At 37.7% G+C, this 22,993-nt stretch overlaps 1 protein-coding gene across 1 annotated transcript in view; it reads right to left on the minus strand.

Moving 5' to 3' along the window:
* Positions 1 to 11,097: 11,097 nt before the first annotated feature.
* Positions 11,098 to 22,993, minus strand: part of LOC108272161 (uncharacterized) — a 128,650-nt gene continuing 116,754 nt past the window's right edge. Inside the window, exon 5 of the mRNA XM_017480402.3 lies at positions 11,098 to 14,350. Coding sequence (XP_017335891.1) covers positions 14,164 to 14,350 — 187 coding nt within the window. The 3' untranslated portion in view covers positions 11,098 to 14,163. The remainder of the gene's footprint in view (positions 14,351 to 22,993) is intronic.

A 22,993-nucleotide genomic window follows, 5' to 3' on the forward strand; every position in this document is an offset into this window, starting at 1 on the left:
CCATTCACTCACTTGGAGCAAATCCATCAACGCTAGCTGCTAAATGACATGGGGTTCATGAGGCACCTGAGACACCACTATTTACAATCATCATCTGTTTTTTTTTTATTTATTTTTTTTTTTTAAAGAATTCGTCTAACAGATGCACTTTTCCTACACTGACATTGGCCATGACGGCTTCAGCAGTGATATAACAGCACACCTGAAATGTCTTTAGTCGACACGAGTGTAAAAGCGTTTCTTTGCTGGCCTACACCCTCCATGTTTCACTGTCAGTGGGAATTCAGGGGAAGGAGCTGCAGGAACAAAGACACCTCACTTCAGCTAATGTGTTTCGAAAGGTCAGGTGAGGTCCATGCTGGAGAGACATTTAGCTTCAGTCCTTCACACGCACACATTTTTGTTTTACACTGAAGCTTTCGGTCTTCTTTTGAAAATACAAAAATTATGTTTAAATATGACATCCTTGCTATACTTCACAGGAAATTAGTTGAATAGCATTAGTTGAAATGCACCTCCTTGAATTCCGAAGCTTAGTTAAAAATCAATATCAACATTGCTTTGCTGTATAAGTGAAAGTTTTACTTTGCATGATGTGTGCATTCTAAAATGGCACCTTTGCTACTGTCTTTATCTTAATCTCTTAGCCATTCTTGGAAATTGAACTTATCCTTACAAAGTCATAATATAGCACTAATAATATAATGTAATGCTAAAATAATATAATGCTAAAAGCCTTTTTTCTCTGTATACAGTAAATATGTTCTATTTGTCTGATCACTGTCTCTGTGATAAACCTAATGTACATTAGGAAAAGTATGGGTTCCCTTCTAATACATGCTGGAGCAGCATGCCAAACAAAAAAAACCCCTAACATATAGGCTTATATAAAAGGCTAATGCAAAAAAACAAAAACAAACAAAAAAACAAACAAAAAAAAAACATAAACATAAAAACAATAACATATCTGCAATTTACTTGTAACTAGTAGTCAGTAAAATACAACACCGAGAGAATACAACAAGACGCTATAATGTTATGGGAAAATAATCAACAGCAGGGTGGTGTGATGTGGCCCGAAGTGAGGTGGAGGTACTGTTACCACCCTAGTAACACATCCTGAAGTGTTTTATTACACTTCTACCACTGTGACATGTCTGTATTATAAATTCTTTATTCTAATATTTTGAGATACTGGATTTTTGATATCCATGAGCTGTAAGCTGTAACCATCAAGATTAAAACAAAAAAAGTCTTGAAATATTTCACTTTATGTATAATGAATCTAGAATATATGAAAATTCCAGTTTTTTAATTAAATTATGGAAAAAAAATAATTTTTCCACGATATTCTAATTTTCTGTGATGCACCTGTATATAGCATTTTGCCAGCAATTGCAATTTTTTAAAATAAATTTTCAAAAACAACTTTAAATATTTTTTTTATGTTTTAGTTACGTTTAATGTTGTGTTACATACTAATCAGCCATAACTTTAAAACTACTGACATGTGTAATGAATAACATTTATATCTCATTACAATAGCATCTTCCAAGGGGTGGGATATATTAGGCAGCAAGTGACAATCAGTATTTGAAGTTGATGTGTTGGAAGCAGGAAAATGGGCAAGCATAAGGATATGAACGACTTTGACAAGGGTCAAATTGTGATGGCTAGATAACTGAGTCAGAGGATCTCCAAAATCACAGGTGTGAGTTGTTCCCATTATGCAATGGTTAGTACTTACCAAAAGTGGTCCAAGGAAGGACAACCAGTTAACCAGTGACAGGGTCATGTTGTACCCAAGGTTCACTGCTGCATGTCGGGAGTGAAGGCTAACCCATCTGGTCTGTCAGAAGAGCTACTGTAGCACAGATTGCTGAAAAGTTTACTGCTGGTTATGATAGAAAGGTGCTTGATGCGTGTTGATACATACGGGCTGCATAGCAGCAGACGGTTCAGAGTGCCCATGCTGACCCCTATCCACTACTGAAAGTGCCTATAATGGGAATGTGAGAATCAAAACTGGACCATGAAGCAATGGAAGGATCTGATAAATAATGTTTTCTTTTACATCATGTGGATGGCCAGTATCTCAATGTTCTGCTGGGAGACCTTGGGTCCTGGCATTCATGTGGATGTTACTCTGACACGTACCACCTACCTAAACATTGTTGCAGACTAAGTATACCATATATCCCTTCATGGCAGTGGTATTCCCTAATGGCAGTGTCCTTTTTCAGCAGGATAATGCGCCCTGCCTCTCTACAAAAATTGTTCAGGAATGGTTTGAGCAACATGACAAAGTGTTCAAGGTGTTGACTCTGCCTCCAAATTCCACAGATCTTAATCCGATCGAGCATCAGTGGGATGTGCTGGACAAAAGTGTCAGATCCATGGAGGCCCCACCTCACAACTTACAGGACATAAAGGATCTTTGGCTAATGTCTTGGTGCCAGATACCACAGCACACCTTCAGAGGTCTTGTGGAGTTCATGCCTCAATGGGTCAGAGCTGTTTTGGTGGCACAAGGGGAACCCACACAGTATTAGGCAGGTGGTTTTAATGTTATGGCTGATCATTGTGTATATAATGTAGTAGGAGCTGTAAACACTCATTCCCTCACCAGTCTATATTCTTTATCTTAAAATGAGACGAAAAAATGTAGCTTGTCATATTACCAAGAATATGGGAATCACAATACAAAAAAATTCAGCTTTAACTCTTACTGTTAAAAAGTGAGGAATCTGGAGACTCCTTTTAAAAATACTATATAAATGTCTCCTCACTGAAAACTTACACATTTTTTAAAATCACTTTACATACAGTGTCCACCATACGAGTCCCTGTGTAAGCTGTTACTATAGAAACAATAACCTATTAGAACAAGTGCATTAATATAAACTTTGCAGTCAGCACTAATGTCAGAGCTGCTGTTACAGAAAGTTAATCAGCAATCAGAACTGAGCACTCAACAGAGCCGTGGTATAATCTGTGGTTAAATGACCCAAGTTGTGTCTCTGGAAGACAAAAAAGGACAGTTAACCACACGAGAAAAAAAAGCCACACACCCACATACTGATACACAGCCTGTTTAAAATGGAAGACAGGACACACATGAGGACAGGCATCTTATTACCAGCTCAGTGCTCTTCCACAGCCCAGCCTTTCTGTCTTGCATGATGTACGTAACACTTTGGTATCTTCTCCCAGCAGAGCTCCGATTGTTCTGATATTTTATGAACATGTCCTCAATCATAAATCATGAGTGGAAGCTCCAGCCGGTTCTCGCGTATCACCACATCAGATTACAGGTGAAAGACGAAGCTGAAGAAGAGGTCACTTACGCATGACTCACACACAAATATGTTACACTTATTTGGCTCTACAAAATGGCTGAATTTGAACCTTCGGGTTTGATCAAACTGGACGATCGAGACATCGAGAGGACAGTCAGTGAAGGACTCTGTGCATCATCAGGTCCTCCTGTCCATTCGTCTTAAATGAGCTCTGAGGATATGACACTCTTTATTATTTTACACCTTCCTATTATGTCTAAGCAAGCACTATGTTGCTATTACATGATTGCTCAGGTAAACTCAAAGCCCAGATCATGCGGATCACAGCAGCAGGACTGTGTTTCTGTCTCGGCTTTATTTAGCAGCCGGAGTTTGACAGGTGATCAGGTGAGTTGGCCCTTAAGTAGTCCAACATGGTTTTACGTCATGACAAATCAGTACAGAGCACAAGACTGTCAGCTTGTATCTCAAAGACCTCTGATACTATGCATAATTTCCTAAAATCAATGTCAGACACATGTCTCTTTCAGTGTAGCAGCAGTGCTGCTGTGTCACTGTGTATCAGGGACCCTTATACAGGCTAAACATAATTTATTTAATCAAACCACAGTGGTCTTTACGGCAACATGTTGTTCGGATATTTGCACACGTCACCTAGTAACACTCTGTATTTGGCAGGAGAATGGTTACTAATGATCTTTCAGCTTGTTGAACACGAATATATTTGAGCCAGGAGTAAACTGGTATTAATATAATAATATCTGGTGGTACTAAAAAAAATAAATGGCATGGGTGATTTTTTTTGCTATTATTTATTGCTGACCATAGCTTGTGTAGCAGACTGAGTGTTCCTAAAAGTTATAACTTGTAAATAAATATATACAGATATATGCTGTCTTTTTTTTTTTTATCACCCTACCTTTTATTTATTTATTTATTTATTTATTTATTTATTTATTTATTATTTTTTCAGTTTGGTGCACTGCAGTACCTTTTTGTTTGAGCTGCTATGCTAATTAGGTTGAGTTACTGTTAACACCCTGAAGTTCATTATTTTCCCAATAATAGCATGTCCTGAAACATTTTATTCCTGTTATACCAAAATAATTTGGTATACAATATAACATTCTTTTTATTCATTTAGAGTTAAGTTTAATGCTATGGAATGTTTAGTTCTCATTATCACTTATGCTATAACAGCTACACAGCTGTTCCCTCAACAGAATCTTGTTTTTTTCTCTCTTGAAGTTTTATAAGACAAAAAAATTGCAGCTTGTCATTTTACAGCAAAAATTTAAAGTTATATTTTATAACATTTTACAGCATTTTGAAGTTATATTCAAACATACAGCGGTTTTATCACTGAAGGACACCAGCCACTGTATTACGAAGCTACCAGTAGGCACTCCCACTACTGCTTTCCATAGTAACAATTATCAACTAGCATTCCACTTTGGGCAACAAACCAGTTTTTTTGCTGTTAAAATTAAATTTTGGAGGGAGAGTGTTTGTATACAAAATTCACCAGTGTATATATATGCTTCGTATCCTACGAGATGAAGGATAAGCACTGTGTGCTTTTTGCCATTGCGTCCATCTATCTGTGATGAAAGCACAAGCGGTGGTCTGTATGGGTCCATGAAACAATTCAGACCTGTCGGAAGCATAGTGGATCATGGATCACATGCGCTCTACTGTCTTCACTCCCGTAGTTAGTCGCCGCACCAAGTTGCTCCAAATGTGCATAAAGTTAGACTTTTCTCAACTTTGTCATGCCTGTGGACACGCCCACACCTAGTCTCCTGTTGCTTTGCTGCTGCGAGTTGATGTATGTGTGAACGTACCTTTACAGCTTTGCATCTGGATGTTATTCATGCTGGTGACCACTTTGAAAAATGCCTAATAAATGTATCCTCACCAGAAAGGTCATCATATTAGTGACTACACACCAAAATCCATCTATGTGGAGTGTCCACCGAGTCCCTGTGTAAGCCATTACTATAGAAATGATAACGTATAAGAATGCTTGCATTATTTTAAACCTTGCTCCTGGAAGCATTATCAGAGCTGCTGTTATAGAAAGTTAATGAACAGCTTCTGACCAATCAGATTCGAGAATTCAACAGTGCTGTGGTATAAACCGTATTCAAACACAAGAAATTCCATATCTTCCAAAACTTTTTTACTGGCAGTGAATCTGCAAATATAGATTTACAGAAAAGCGTGAACCTCAGTGCACTCATGCCATTTATCACTGTTATTGGTTTGGCAAACATTCTCTGATATCATAGAAAACATTTAATAAGAGGTAACCTGTGTTCTAAATTAACAAATGATCATGCTCAAGCTAATCGTGTCGATGCATTTTCATGAACAAGTTTTCATATAACACACTTTTGCTTTGGATAAAAACTGCTCTGATGATATTTAAAATGGTAAAGCCAAAATAAACAGCTAGCTCTTTCCCGTGTTTATGTATTATAATCATCTGTTTTAGTTGGAACTTGAGTTTGGCTATATATAGAGTCTAGACTGATGTCATATTAATACCTGTGGCATTAACAGCATGATGTGAGTTTAATCATTTAGGACACATTGCTCAGAGCAATCTATGTATGCGTAAATGGGCTTCTTTGTAAGAAAATATATCTAAATATCCTGCATTTTAGAGGAATTCCATCAAGCATAAATAGAGGATAATAAACATGACTACCATGGCAAAGAAGTCCCTTGTAAGTGCACTTAGTACATAAAACTGTACTAATGTGCTTCACAGATTTTACAGAAATACATTTTTGCCCTTCAACAGATTTTGATGAACATACTAGTAAGTAGTAACTAATAAGATGAGTCACACAGATGTACTGTGACTAATCACATAATTCATATGGGATCTTTACATATCATATGCTATGTTTCACACATTTTCACATGTAGACATTTGAAATACAGTGCATATGTTTTTAGTTTTCCATGTGTAACATTTTTTCTTCAATTCATTTATATTCACGTTTTAGTTTTCACATGTGCAAAGTGTCCGTAGTGTATGAATGGGTATGTGAATGTGTATGTGATTGTGCCCTGCGATGGATTGGCACCCCATCCAGGGTGTCCCCTGCCTTGTGCCCTATGGCTCCCTGAGGTTCCCCACACACCATGAAGGATAAGTGGTATAGAAGTTGAATGGAAGTTTTCACATGTAGGACACGTTAAGTTTTCACATGTAAGTGTTTTTATTTCTCACATATTATTCACATGATGTAACTCGCATTATTTTTTAGTGGCACATTATTATTACGAACTGACTATTATAGTGTAATAGTATATTATATGTATATAATATATGTAGTATGTATAGTAATATTATTGTGTCATATGATTAACACATATCCTGTTTCTAATATTGACATTCATAGTTTCTTAACATTTAACATCAGATCACACATTATACCACATACTGTACATGTCTATATTTCATATTATACCATACTGAAAGGTTTTCTATATTCAACCTAAATGATGTCAGGGATTAGTTCATCCATGTGCTCAGATCTCACTGCTGAGTTACAGATCAAAAGTCCCCCATGGTACGGAGTACTGGACATTTGGCACGGACGCCTGTACTGCTAGATCTGCTGTAGTGCTTCAAAGCCATGTACTGTTCCACCTGCAGGTAAATCACAGCATGATGCTTTTACCTGGAGAATGAGACATCTGTTTATCTCCTGGGACACCTGAACACTTTACACTGTCCTATTATCACTATAACATATGAAATGACCTGATATGTTCTCTTTATTTGTCTATAATATTTAAGTATTTACAGCAGGCATTTAACCAAAGAGTATTTATGTTTTTATTGAAGCAAAAAAAAGGTTATTCAACCCCTATCACCCATGTGAAAAACTAATTGCCCCTTTAAACTAAAAATCTGGTTGTGCCACTTTTAGCAGCAATAACTGCAATCAAATGCTTCCAATAACTGGAGATCAGGCTTTCACAGTGCTGTGGTGGAATTTTGGCCTATTCGTCTTTACAGAACTGTTTTAGCTCAGCCACATTGGAGGGTTTTCGAGCATGAACTGTCAAGGTCAAGGTCCTGACACAGCATCGCGAATTGGTTCAAGTCTGGACTTTGACTACGACACCAAAAAGCTTTTTTGAGCCATTCTGAGGTGGACTTACTCCTGTGCGTATGATCATTGTCTTGCTGCATAATCCAGTTGTGATTGAGTTTCAACTTACGGACTGAAGACCAGACATTCTCCTTTAGGAGAATTCATGCTTCCCTCAATTATTGCAGGATGCTCAGGCCCTGAAGCAACAAAGTATCCTCATGCCATTACACTTCCACCACCATGCTTGACTGTAGGTATGAGGTTCTTTTTGTGGAATGCAGTGTTTGGTTTATGCCAGAAGTAATGGGACCCCTGTCTTCCAAACAGTTCCACTTTCAACTCATCAGTCCACAGAACATTCTCCCAAAAGGTTTGAGGATCATCAAGGTGTGTTTTGGCAAAATTTAGCCTTAATGTTCTTCTGGGTTAGCAGTGGTTTTCACCTCGCTATGCTTCCATGGATGCCATTTTTGCGCAGTGTATTTCTGACAGCAGAGTCATGAATAGTGTCCTTTATTGATGCAAGAGAGGCCTGTAGGTCCTTTGATGTTGTCCTTGGCTCTTTTGTGACTTGCTGGATGAATTGTTGCTGTGCTCTTGGAGGAATTTTGGAAGGTCGGCCACTTCTGGGAAGGTTCACTACTGCACCAAGTTTTTCCATTTGGAGATAATGGCCCTCACTGTGGTTCTTTGTAGTCCCATAGCCTTTGAAATAGCTTTGTGACCCCTTCCCAGAGCTTCCAAGAGCTTAATGTTCAACAGGTAATGTTCCCATCAAACCTCAAAATGGGGGAATAAATGTGATCTCAGTGACTTTGGTGGTATGGATATTGGTGCCAGATGGTGCCAGTCTTTCTCCTTGGATTTATACACACAACAGTCTCTAAAGTTTACACAGAGTAGTACAGAAAACAAAAAAAAACATCCAAATGAGTCGCAGTACTCCATGAAGAGATGCCTTGTCGATTAGGGAAGCCAGAATCTTCCTAGCGAGACAGGAAGGCTAAGGAAACTTAGCCTGAAATAACCGCTCTTTACAACCGTGGTGAGCAGAAAAGCAGCTCAGAATGAACAACACGTCAGACCTTAAGAAACATGACCACACTGGATTCCATTCCTATCAGCCAAGAACAGGAGAATGAGGCTACAGTGACAACTGCCTAGTTTCAGTGAATCTGCATGACTGAAAAACAAAATAGTTAAAAAATTAAATAATAATAATAAAAAAATACGTTTTAAAAAAGCATTTTCTTCAGATTGGTGCCTTGCTTCTCATTCACTGAAGATTGTTAAACATATATAATATTTCTATAAAATAACTAATAACAAACTAACTAGTGTAATCGAAAACTTTAGATTTCAAATAGAACTTGAAAATATTTTAAATGAAATTGAAATAAAAAAAAATATCTAAAATTGACACTGACCAAGAGACTGGCAGAGGTGTGTGAGAGCTTCTAAGTCACACATAATGCATTCTAAGTACTGTGAACACGGCCACGTCTGCTCAATAGTCTACTGATATTCTATAGATTTTACTGTAGCTGCAATTCCTGTTGGCCATGAGTAATGTGACATGAAGAGTGCAAAACTTTGGAGCGAACAGTTCAGCATGAATAAAAGCCTTGTTAAGTTTAAGTTAGGTGTGTCATTAAGTCATACCTGAAGTAAGAGTATAAAAAGGCAGTGGAGTTCATCATCTTACTCCACGAAAGCTAATAATATTTTAAGTAGTGTGGCATAATGACTTACATCAGTACAGCCTAATTAGGTCATATTTGTGGGGAAAAAATGTCCAAACCTAGTGTGTTTATTAAATCTAGAATACCCTGTAAAGGCTCATTCACAATGCAGTGCGATGTTTTTTTTGTAGTGTCATTATCCATTCCCGTATTTTACTTCAGCTTTCTTTATCACAGTGTACCATTATATCACTGTAATGAGGAAGCATGACACATGCAATGAAATTGAGAGAGAGAGAGTGTGTGTGCGTGTGTGTGTGTGGGGGGGGGGATTGGAGGGGATAGAAACAAGAGCTGTTCTGTTTCTTGTGAGATTGCCATCTGTGGGTTAACAGCTAGTTATGATGTCTGTGTCGGTCTACGCCAAAGCAGATTACTTATCTGAACTGCCGTTAAGCGATGAGAGCATTTTTGTTTCGTTTCCAGGAAGGAAGTCGAGAGTCTGGTCTTCATGTAAATTGAAAAGCACTTTGGCCACATGATCAGTTTACCTCATCAGTAATGGAGTGGAATGGCAAGGTGGGCCACTCTACAGAGAGAAGACACCTACTTAAAGACAAACAGGTTTAATGATACATGTTCAGCTTTTAATTGTACACTCTGGTATAATGAATTACACTGCTGTTACATGGTTTCTACACACTGTGCTCGTCAAGAAATCCGAGACAAACTGCAAATCGTTTACCACCACCACCTTCCCCTACCTCACCTAGTCCCAGCTGAAATAGCACATGAGAAACACACTTTCCTTCTCTAACAAAACACCCTCAATGAGTTTTTACCCGATCATATAGATGCCATCCACCTTTCTTTTTTTTTTACTCTGGAGTCTGGAGGTTGACTTACCTCCTGTTTTCCAAATGGAAATTTAACAAACTTAACTTGGTTTAATATAGTATTCAAATGGCCCTTAGAATAGCAGTGGGGATTCAACCAAGAGCTAATGGTTAAGAGAAGTCAAGGAAGGCATTTTAAAATAGCATTGGAATGCAGCTTTGGTCTTTGCAGCTATATCTGAATGTACTGATTATCTCAAAGGGAACTCACATTCCTGATACTAAATTAAAGACCAAATCTATCCAAATTGATCAAGAAGTCAACTTCAGAAAAAGACCCCACACCACAAGGATGATTCTGCATGACTTGGCACAAGTCTTCTATTACTGCCGTGGCTGCAGTTCGGGCATGTGACCTTTTTGGGTGGCATTTGTGCCAGCGCCATGTCGGCGGGCATGGACGTCAGCAAGGCCACAGTCTGCTGTGCCATGTGGAGGCCCAGATGTATCAGGCGGAATAATCCACACTCACACACTCATAAAAGTGCCCATCTGGCCCCATGTGCACACACTAAGCCTAGAGAACACACAGTCCATGCTGGCATGGACTCACCAGAGACTCACACTCTATAGCAGGAGACTCTTCCTTTTCCTCTGATGCTCACTGCTGCTGTTTTTGTTGTGGCATTACCCGACCTCAGTGGCCAATTGGCACTTGATCCACACCCACACACACGCACTCACCATGGAAAGACAGTGAGCCACAGTGCAGGATATCATAGAGGTCTGGCACAGGAGGAAGCCCACTGAGACAGGAAGTGCCACTGAGATACCAAATAAAAAGGATCCATTTATATCGCAGCTGCTGTGAGTGCACACAGATAAAGTCAAGGGCTCGCTGACTGCCCTCGGGCCACTCTCCCTGCCCTCTTATCGTTCTGCTGAAGGATGGTATTACTCGAGTCCGAAATGAAACAAAACACAAAGAAATATATCCTCTGCCCTCTTTTAGCCATGTGCCAATTAACCAACTGACTTAGCTTTCTGATATATAAACCTCGCCATACACGGCCATTTACTTTAACAGTGTTTGATAAATAGTTTAACTCAATTTCATGCATGACCATGTTCCAGTTGCTGTGAAGCAGAAAAAAAAAAGCCATGCAATATAAAATAATACTTTATTTCTCAATATCACAGTCAAATGAGAGTGGTATCCCCAACAAATACCGGGTAAGCAATATAAAAGTGAAAACATATGACTTTACAACTTACACCATATATTTTACTGCCAATAGCCGAAAATTGAATTTCCACTGCTGCCAATAACAGAAAATTAAATTTACATGACCGCATTCATGGAGAAGTATAATCACTGTTTTTAAAAGAAAAGCAAAATTTGAAACCACCCTTAAACAGCATGCTGCATATTATTTTACATTAGTTAATGTAGGAATGTAACAAGATATTAAGCGTATGAAGACTGTTTCCCAATAAACAAAAACAGTTCTTTATAAAGTGGCACGAAACTGTGGAATTATTAATATCATAATGAGAAACAACACAACACTTGGTTTACTATCATTCTTAACAAATGTAATTAAGAGTAAAGGTCAAGTCTCACTGAGCGTAGTTCAGAAGCGAATCACATCTGCTGAAAAATAAACGCATATGTCTTGTTTTTTTCTTATGCAGAGTCTGTTTTTAAAATTGTGCATGTGAATGATAGATGACTGTATTCCTGTACTATTCCTCTATAGTAGTAGCAGATGCTGATCACACAGTAACTGTGGGACCTGACTGATAAAGTCCTTTTTTGGGCTTGACTGAATGTAAGAGATGTGTGCTAGAACAGGCAGATAGGAACAAGTGATCATAGAGGATGCTTAGAAAAAGTAAAAATGCATTTTTAAAAGATTGTTTGTGTTTTTAAAATTTATTTTATAATTAAAAAACCAACAACAACAATGTAATGAGCTGCCTGATGGTGCAGCGGGTAGCGTTGCAGCCTTACAGCTCCAGGGTCCCCGGTTTCAATCCTAAGCTTAGGTTACTGTCTGTGCTATGTTTCTGTACATGTTCTCCCTGGGTCAGCATGGGTTTAGTCCCATAACTCCCCAAAACATGCCAGTCGGTTGACTGTTTAAGGTGAATTGCCCCTGGGTGTGAATGTGTGCATGTGTATGCTGACCTGTGATGGACTGGTGTCCCATCCGAGGTGTATTCCTGCCTCATGCTCAGTGTTCCCAGGTTCCACAACAACCCGAATCAGGCTGAAGTGGTTACTGACAGTGAGAAAACTAATGTAATAAAAATATACAAAATGTTTTCTTGCAAAAAGAGACTGAATGTGTTAGCTTGCCAATGTGCCAATTCAGGGAATGTGGTGTGACCATAGATTACTAGGACCATGAGATTACACCCCCACCCCCTTTTTGCAAAGGAATTCAGACTAATCCCTCTGCATGCAGAGTTTCCTCTGTTTGTAACCTGCCTGTAATATTTTCTAATGAAAACAAACACTATTTCTGAAAACATAAGAACTTTAAACCATAGAGACCTTGAATAAATCATGAATGAATGAACAAATAAAAAATAGAGTAATCAGCAAACCTGTACAAACCAGATTTGTGTTCACTGTTATTTAAAATGTTGCCACTCGTTTTGCCTTAGATAGATATTTGGCTTCTGAATCAACAACCCCTGAATACATAGTCCAGTAAAATATCTTTTATAATTGTAGTATACTAACCAGTGCTGATAGCTTTTGCAAATCTGTCTTTATTTTTTTAAATGTATGTACTTATTTTTCGAAAACCAAATCTGCCACAAATTATTGTTCACATTTAAAGTAAGGGGGGTTTTAAAGTAAGGTTTTTTTTTTTTTTTTTTTTTTTTTTTTTGAAAGTAATGGGGTTTTTACTGAATGATACTGAAAACTTACTATCACTCTTTGTACCACAAACTTCATATCTGACCACTCACTCCCTCGTGCATGAGAGTAAATAGACTGCAGGATGCCAGTCTATATCAATATCAGTCAATATTACACAATCAGGTCAGTATCCATCCATACAGTTTCTATACCGCTTATCCTACTGTGTCACGGGGAAACCTGGAGCTTATGCCAGGGAGTATAGGGCACAAGGTGGGGTACACTCTGGACAAGGTGCCAATCCATCATAGGGCACAATCACATAGACATTCACACACCCATTCATACACTACGGACACTTTGGACATGCCAAAAAGCCTACCATGCATGTCTTTTGACTGGAGGAGGAAACTGGAGTACCTGGAGGAAACCCCCACAACAAGGGGAGAACATGCAAACTCCACTCACACAGGGCTGTGGCAGGAATAGACCCCCCAACCCTGAAGGTGTGAGGTGAACGTGTTAACCACTAGGCCACTATGCGCCTCAGATCAGTGTCTGTCGAGCAAAAACAAAATCGCAAGAAATGTAAATTAATGTAAAATTTACTGATAATCAAAGATTGCAGAGTTGTCAGAAAAGACAGCTATTGTGTCTTGTCCTTAAACTTTAAGGAATTAAAGTGGTCAATATCATGATCAGTGGGGAACTGGATGAACACCTGCTCATTCCACGTCTTACACTTATGTGACAAGTCTGGACGGAGTTCTAAGTAACTCTTTTAAAAGTGACAAGTGCAGTCAACAAATACAACATTTAAATCTAACACATGCAACTTTTTATAAACATACATGCTGCCCTCAACTACAAAGACAAGGAGTGATTCACCACATGCTTCTTACCAGTGAGAATACATCAGACTCGTTTGATCAAGCAATAATAACTCATTAAGAAAGAGCTTGCTAAGCCAAATCAGGTGTGCTTCTGGTTGGAATGAAATTCTGGACCCACACCAGCCATGTTTGGATAGCATCTGACTTTGGCTTTAACCCAATTCAAGTGCAACAAGAGAGGAAATAGGCAAACATCAAAGCCAGAAGCTTCTTATATCCTTCCACACAACAGATATTGAAGCAATGTTAACAACACATATGCTACATTTTGAATGGTTAAAGTCAGGGAAAGGGTCAATTGAAATTCAACAAAATTGTTCTCAATCATTATTCACATTCCTTTGAATTCCATGTGAGACCGGGTAAGTGATGCCCGGCTGCTTGCGCCAGGTTGCTACTGCTGACAAGCAGCCATCAGGGCAGCAGGCAGACACACCATCCTGTCCAGAAGTTAAATGAATCACTGCGAGTCAATCTGCTTCGCCTTTTCCACCACAAGGCTGCTTTTCCACTGCCAGAGGACATCTGCCTTGTGGTTCTGACCTCTGACCCCAGCCTCCTGCTCCTCCTCTAGGTTCCGAGGTTGAAGATTGAAGGATGCCTGCTGTGCTTTCCGGAAATATTTGGTGACATAGCAGAATAAGAGCCTTAGAAGAGAGAGAGAGAGAGAGAGAGAGAGAGAGAGAGAGAGAGAGAGAGAGAGAGAGAGAGAGAGAGAGAGAAACTTAAGTCACAAATAAAGTGGATAGGATGAAAGGAAACTTGTGGGCATGTAAGAGTTTTATTGCAGTGTGCAATACAAGCAAGAAAAAATATGTTTCTTTATATAGTTATGCTTTCTTTCTATAAGGCTCCATGTAGAACGCTCTAGAGATTAAATAAGAAATGTATTTCCCCAAACACAACATGGAGCATTTTATCTGGCCGAGCTGGCCAATCTAAGAGCGCTTTTTCTAGATGAGCAGATCTGTTTGAAATATCACACAAACTGTCACCCTGACACATTTAATTGGTTAAATAATTAAGGAAAACGGAAGGTGTTTGAGATAAAAAGGTAGCAAAGTGAATGCGAATCTGATTGAAACACTTTTAAGGTGAGGTGTTCATTTATGAGGTGATATTAAAGTGTAAACTTTGAACCTTTTGAACTTTTCCAATGCAAAGGCAAACACATGGAGAAAAAATGCTTTGTGGGAAGTTAGTGCACGCATACATGGAAGTGTCAATCATACTTAAATCATGTATATATCAAAGATTAAAAAAAAAAAAAAAAAAAAAAAAAAAAAACTTATCTTGTATTTGTATTTTAATTAATTAATTAATTGATTTATTTTAACTGCCTCTGTGATTACCACAGATATAATATATGTTATTATCACAAATTGACATATTTCTCTGTACTGGGAAAAGAATTATAATAACTTCACTGTAAAAAAAAAAAAAAATGCTGTAAATTTTTACTTCAACTTAATTAACCCAGGTATCAATTAATAAGAACCACCCTAAAAGAGGAACCCTCAACTGAAATTTTTAATTATGTATTATCTTTGAGCCAGTTCACTGTCTTACGCTCAGCTGGTCAGTGCACTAGTAAGGTCATGTACACAATTGCCATGTCATCAGTTATAGTGACACGAGTCACCTTGGTGTCTCATGAGGGCCTCCATATCTAAGTATTTTTCACTGAGAGATTCATTACAACAGTCATTCACTCTGGCAATCAAGAACATCTCGGTTTTGGAGAGCCAGGCAACTACAGGTTGCCAGGCAACCTGAAACAAAGAAATAGAGATGTAGAGATGGAGGGGTGCCATTTGGATGTGATCGTTCTTAGGTTACAGTTCAATCTGAGCACTTTGATGAAGCATTTACCCCCAGCAGGACAGACACTGATGGGTAAAGAACACCATGGCACCTTATTGAACAATGACTGTCCAGTGGATGTTCTCGGTCATAGAGGTGCAGTGACTTGTGACAATTGATTCTCACTTGTTTAAGTACGAAATTTTCTGATAGTACTGAAGAGTGGTCAGCAGGCACATGGTCTCACTGCTATATATAGACATTTAGGGTCAAAAGTATTCTTTCCTGCTTTTGGAATGTGTTTTTCTGTTTATGTTTCTGATAATAAAGGCCATATAAAAATGCATTAAAGTCTTCTTACAGATTCTAGACAATAACAGCAAGACAAAATGACAAACAGCTAATGCCAGAGCAAGAGGGCATTGAATTCGAAATACAAAATCATTTGTCCTTCAGAAGAGGATGTCATTAAACAGAACTTTCTCACATTTCTGATCAAAAGTGTTTACTGAAGTGAACAGACAATATAATTGGAATCACAGACCAAATCAGGCAATGTTCTGAAGTTATTTTTAAGCTGTTATTTGCAGCTATCTGGTCTGATCGTGCAGTTCTGTAATGAAGGTCTGCAGGGACAAACCAGAACTCCATTTGTGCTGAATTGAAAAACACATTTTGTGTTCTTAACGGTAACCAAGCTGTCAGCAGATAAGGAAGTTCACAGTATCGTCTCGCTGGTAATCCATCTTGCCATCTCACCATCGCTCCCATTGTATTTTCTTTCCAAACAGCTTGAAAATATGGCTCGGGGCCTTTGCCCAAATGTCACTCCCAATGATTTCTCCAAATGTTTCTGCCATAAAAGAAATGACAACTAAAATGGACACTCGGAACAGTGGGATATGTTGTGTTAAAAGCCAAATTAGGAATGCGTTTGTTGTAAGAAATCCCAAGTAAACCACTGTTCAGGTTTAATCATTTTCATTGGACCACAATTGTGTTCAATCAGTGTTGAGCTGCCATTGTTCAATGCCTCATGCTGTAAATTTGTATGCAATTCTCTGTGTTTCTCTATACAGTTAATTTACTAGTGTGAAAATATATAGGCAATGTACAGGACAGGATTATTTGAGGTTAAAATGGTGAGGACTCACTGGACGATCAATATGTTTCCAAGTTTAATATGACACAAGCATGTATTTCTTTTGTTTATAAGTATAACTCCTGCAGGCCTGAACTGGATTCGCTTTGACAGAAAACCTTGTGCATGCAGCAATTCTTCTCTAGGGAAGTCGCTCTGGATCTGTTGTGTTGTGACCTCACTCAAGCAAGATGCTTGTTGACTGCTTGTTTTTTTCCCTACGTGTCATACAGATTTGAGTCGTTTACAACGGGTTGCTCAGCCTTCATATCCTGCACTGTTTACACAAACTCAAGTAGCATTATCAAACAGCAACTGAGATGGCATGGTAAACTTGATGTGGCAGATCGTCCAAGATTGGAAAGCATAGAATAAGAGAAGCCTGGCTCCCTGACGAAAGCAGACAGAAAACTGCCACAGGACGTTCATTGTGCATAACCAGCAAGTCCAGTGACATTTGTCAGGGTCGAGCTCTCTTCCCAACTGCCATCATCAGTGTTTCATCGCTCTTTTCATCCCCTCCTCCTTTTTTCCACACTGTCACAGTGAGTCGAGACTCACAAAGAAGAGCTCTCAAACCCCACACCCACCCACTTTCCCTCCCCATCCCAACTGAGAAGCATTCCAGTGCACATTGTCATTGCCTAGAGCCTGGAATATCTCATTATGCCGCATGAGATTTATTAAAATAGATTATGGAAATGTTAATTAACTCATTAATTACATTATTTAAGCAGCAGTGACAGATAAGGCGGTGAGCATTATTGGGGGGGGGGGGCGGTGTAAATGAAACAGGAGGATGGCATTGATGTCGAGTGTGTGCATGCAGTGTGGTCTAGTCTGTATGTTGTTGTAAAAGAGCTGATTGCTGATGAGATGCACTAATAACAGGCCAGTCAAGCTTCTCCATTGGAACCTGGAAGCATGCTGCCCTCTATATGTCTTCATTCTCACACTAGGAAAAAAAACAGACCCTAAGTATTAACTATTGAAGAGTAAATTTCTGCAAATGGTATTAGCGACAACAACAAAAACTTGAGAAGCAAAAAATTCACACAGTCAGTCTATTCTGGTCATTCCTTAAGTGAAAACACTTAAATGGTGGGGTCACTGAGACTTTTTGTACTATATATATATATATATATATATATATATATATATATATATATATATATATATATATATATATGTGTGTGTGTGTGTGTGTGTGTGTGTGTGTGTGTGTGTTTGTGTAGAAAACATTTTTTGCATTTGTAGCTGTTACAAGTACTGTAAAAGGGAGATAAACGTGAATATTGTGGACCAATCAGTACAGGGTGGCATCTATACTTGCATATTAATCATCTTAATGAATTATGGATTCAATCGGGATTCTTAGCTTCATAACTATGTATCCTCTCTTTATCCTCTTTATCTTTATCCTCCCATAAAAAAAAACCTTTTAAAGGTTCCATCTGTAGTGTGAAGAAGTGGGAGGCAGGATAGAAGTACAAAAACTCAACATGAGCTTTATTTAGGCGATTCGAAGAATCATTGTCAAAAGCAAGAATAAGAGTCACAATGCTATGCTATGCTATACAGTACATATATATATATATATATATATATATATATATATATATATATATATATATATATATATATATACATACACATATATATATATATATATATATATATATATATATATATATATATATATATATATATATAAACAAAGGCAGTAAGGAATCACAAATTAGACTTTGCAAAAAGACAAAGAAACAGAGAAAAAGAAACAAACTAGTCAATGAGCTAACACAAAACAGGTAAAGACAACTGGGTAACACATCAATGACAACACAGGGACACAGATGGGACTAGAACAGAAACAAAGGCACATGTAACCAAAGGCACATGACATGAACCCAAAACAAAACTATGCAAAAAAAAAGAAGGATAATTTGTGACACATCTTATGGAACAAATTGAAGAACACTTGCTTTGGAAGGCTGAAAGAACATAATTCAACCTAACTGATTTGTCTGGGTTCGGAAAACAGGCCATAGCACATTACAGTTAGTTAGAGGTCAAAATCTTTAATTGCTCTTATCTGTTAGGAACAAGGTGTGTTCTAACAGCAGAGTTTCTAACAGAATGATCACAAGCCCTAAGGAAGTCGGACTCTTGGTTATTCAGTGATAACAAGACAATAGCGATACTAAACACAAGTTTAAAGACCAAAACAACACCTCTGCAGTCTAACATGTGGCAGGGTTGGAGATAAAGCAGATTTTGCTAGCACATGCACACTATAAAGAAAATAGGGACATCCTACTAGTCAGGAAGGGGAAGAAAAGATACCGGTAACATTCTACAAACAGTTGGAATGAGTGGAATAACTTTTTAATACACAATTTTAATATCCCCTGCCTGGAGACAAAAGCTGTGCACTATTGTATTTCCCTCAATTAATAACCTGCTACAACAAATTAATAGGCATCTCTGCTTCCTAAAAGAAACTGAATAAGAATACACAGCATGGAAAGGTCAGGAGGAAGGCTGTTTTCGTGTTTTCTCTTAAATGCTTGTCTGCGAGCACTTTTCCAAAGGTTAAGATGTCATAAGCACGGAAGGATGCTGTGCTAAGGAAGAGGGGTGGTGCATGTGTGTCACAGTGATTGAGACACACTGTGACAACGGGCAGTAGGACACTGGAATGCTGGCATGGCTTCTACGTGGCACACACACACACACACACACACACACACACACACACACACACACACACACACACACACACACACACACACACACAGAAGAGATACTACTACAAAGACCACATTGCTAACTAGGAAATCCTATTAGGCAGGGAAAATTTTACCATGACTTGGTGAGTAAATGATCAAATGTATTGGCTGAACAAATTTTTTAACCGCAATTTGCAGAATAGTTTGGATTTATAAGCAACCAACTGACTGTATAAGCTTCCTTTATAAAATTGTTCAAAATGAACACAGAGCATATCTGATCTGCAGTCCAGTTCACATCAGATGTTGCTCATAATAATAAAGTACAGTATATAAGTATTAGGGATATAACCTTGCTCAAATACACTGTTTTTTTTTTGTTTTTTTTGTTTTTTTTTAAAAAAAAGCTTGCCATAAAGGCTAATAGCGAATCTGCCTAGAGGTGTGGATCGAGACTAGAATTCCAAAGGATGCAACAAAAACACTGTGCGAGCAGGAGGTTTTTTACTTTCATGCATTCAATCAGTCAACTTCAGTTGAGACCAATTATGAGTGAGAGTTATGTAGTTGAGATTGAGGAACTGTCAAAGCCAGAATTCATAGAACATGCTGACATTACTGACATTTCAACCGCTGGGTTTCTCAGCGGTTTCCAGTTTTTCTGGGGGATTAATGGTAGGGTTCATATTTAATAATTAAAAAAATAATTTCCAGTTTTGGCCACACCCACTTCTATTACTGTCATGAAAAGAAAATATCAAACAAATGAAACAATGTGTCTGCCCAAACAGAAGTACAGACTAGCTCAATGTGTGAAAACAGACACTCATGAGGTATATTATATATGCTGAAAGAAAAATTAAATGGTGATACATATCAAATTTATTCATTTTTTATCGACCGACCTGTATATTGACACCAAAATGCAAAACTACTCATCCTTTGTTTTCTACTAGCTCATAAATTTTTTATTTTATTCGCTTTGGTCTGACCGCTGCTTTAACTGAAAAAGCAGAAAAACATATATATAAAAAACTTGTAAATGCTAAAATTACACCAAAAATTTTGGCACATACGGGCAGAAATCTTTAGGAGGCTTGGGGGTCCCAAAACTTTAGAGGAACAATTTATGACACAAAAACAAAAACTTAGATTAACATTAGCATACCAGCCTAATTATAACCTAATTTGACCTAGGTCTTTCTCAGGCCCCATGCCATATTAGGTTCATTGGTAATCAACCTTGAACTGACTTAGGGGGTTTAGACCCATCCAGAATTACGAGTTAAGTAGAGATCTCTTCACCCGGTGGAGTAAAAGTCAAGTGAATACAGGCTGTAATGGTGTGGTAAGTTAAAGTTGAGTAAAAAGCTAACATTTTGCAGCTAGCTATTTTGTTTGGGTTTTTTTTTTTTTTTTTTTTTTTTTTTTTTTTTCAGCTGTGAGTAACATTTTCTCCATTTTGTTTTTCTTTTTTTCTTTTCCTTTTCCAGAATTAAAAGACCACATTCTGCTCTCTTGTTTACAATTGGCTCTATTTTCCAAGGTTCCTAAATCCTCATTGTTAAAATTCATCTGAAGGAACCTAAATGAAAAGCTAAATGAACTATTACTTCAAGTAGAGTTTTCACATTCCCATGTCTTTAACCAAGTTTTTTTTTAGTCGGGCAAATTAATTTTTATTCAGAGCCAAAACCAGTCACTTTCAAAACAGCACATACATTTGCAGTCACATAGAGACATCAGCTAATCCCAGTGTTCACATGGGCATGAAGAATAGACGAAAACATACATATATATATATATATATATATATATATATATATATATATATATATATATATATATATATATATATATATATATATATATATATATATATATATATATATATGTATAATCAAAACTTGCATGTAAAAAACTCCCTTGCTATTAATTAGGAGTGGTGAAATAAGCTTTTAATACACACTACGATGGCTGTTAGTTTGCATCAAGTGTCTCTGGGGAACAATGCATCGGTAGCACTTACTGCACACCATCAGACAAATACAGCGCAAACAGAACTGTATCCTTCATAGTTGATTCTAATTAGTTGTGCAGCTGAACTGTCATGTTGTTCCAGCAACATGGCCCCGTCCATGGGAGGGTATTGGGTCATTCACCCCCCCAGAAAACTAAAGTTGGGTGTTGGCAATCGAAGTAAATAAAAGCTGCACATGGCACAATAATACAAAAAAACATTCAATGTTCAATTAAGTCTTTGAAATAAATTCACTATCATCCCAAATATTTATATAAAAAAACAATCTTTAGCAATCATTTTAAAACATTCAGCAATAATTCTCATTTCTATATCCACACATATGGTGCTTAAACAGTATAATTAATTAAGAGTGCGAGGGTTCCAGATCTGAGTGAACATAACAGTGTTAGTGAAAGTGCTTATTAACAGAGAGCTTGAGGTATTGAGAGCACACAAAGCTATTTGGAAGCGTGAAGCAGTGAATCAGGAGTGCAGAGAAACCTCTGCGTGTGAGTATATGTCCATTCTGTGTGCTCAGCAATGACACACACTCACACACTGCCCATGAGTCAAGATCAATTTTGAGTCTTTGGGGGAGGAAATAAGACAAATGTTCCCACTGTTTAACAAATCTCCTTTCATCCAAAAACAAACACTGACCTCATTCAGTGTAAACTTCGCAAAATCAGCCTTTATACATGTTGCTTGTTTAATATAATTTAAGGCCTACTCTGCTCCAGTTATATGATGCTTTGTTGTTATCATCAACAATCGAATCAACAATTTTGGATCAACAATTTTGGTATTTAACTGATAGTTTAAAGTGTTTTTTTTGCACCTCACTTTGATAGCAGCATCTCTTCATTGAACACAATATGTATTGTTAGTGGTAGGCTGTTGAGGCAATGCTTAGCTCAAGTCTGCGTCCATGACCAGAAATAACCCAGCAACAATGCTGTGCCTGATACACTCATACCAGCATCACACACACACAGTACCATGTCGGTGTAACTGCTGCTCTGGTCAGCAGTGTTCCTACAGTGTTCCCTTTTTATTGATGTATAGAGTACGTAGAGTTGGCTGACAAACTGTGCACAGTAACCGACATACAACACAGTGTCCAGTGAGTGTAGTTATTCTACAATGCCTACCTATAATAACTTTTTCTCAAATATGGTCAATATAGTATCTATTCATAAATCATATGGGAAATACTGTATATAAATCCTCATGACCTTATGATCCATATTTTAAATCACTCATATATAAAAAGGAACAATATTTTGGTATTGTAAGATACATATTTTTACAATACATTCTCAAGATAATATATACTATATTCTAAAAGGAATAGCCCAGTCATTTTAGTTTTAGATTTTGCTTCTCTGAAATGTTGTTATGCTTTATCTCTTTCATGATCAACACAACAAACCAAAGGATAGAAATAATTATATAATAGTCATTAATTATAATAGATTATTGCATTAGGGATTCCCGAATCACTAATCAATCAGACGCCGAGTGTGGGTTGAAGTTAAGGCATTACAGAAAATCCTTTAACGCATGAGCATGTCTTCTTTGTAGGAGAGCACAT

The sequence above is a fragment of the Ictalurus punctatus genome, chromosome 11 (assembly GCF_001660625.3).
Source record: "Ictalurus punctatus breed USDA103 chromosome 11, Coco_2.0, whole genome shotgun sequence".
NCBI lineage: Eukaryota > Metazoa > Chordata > Actinopteri > Siluriformes > Ictaluridae > Ictalurus > Ictalurus punctatus.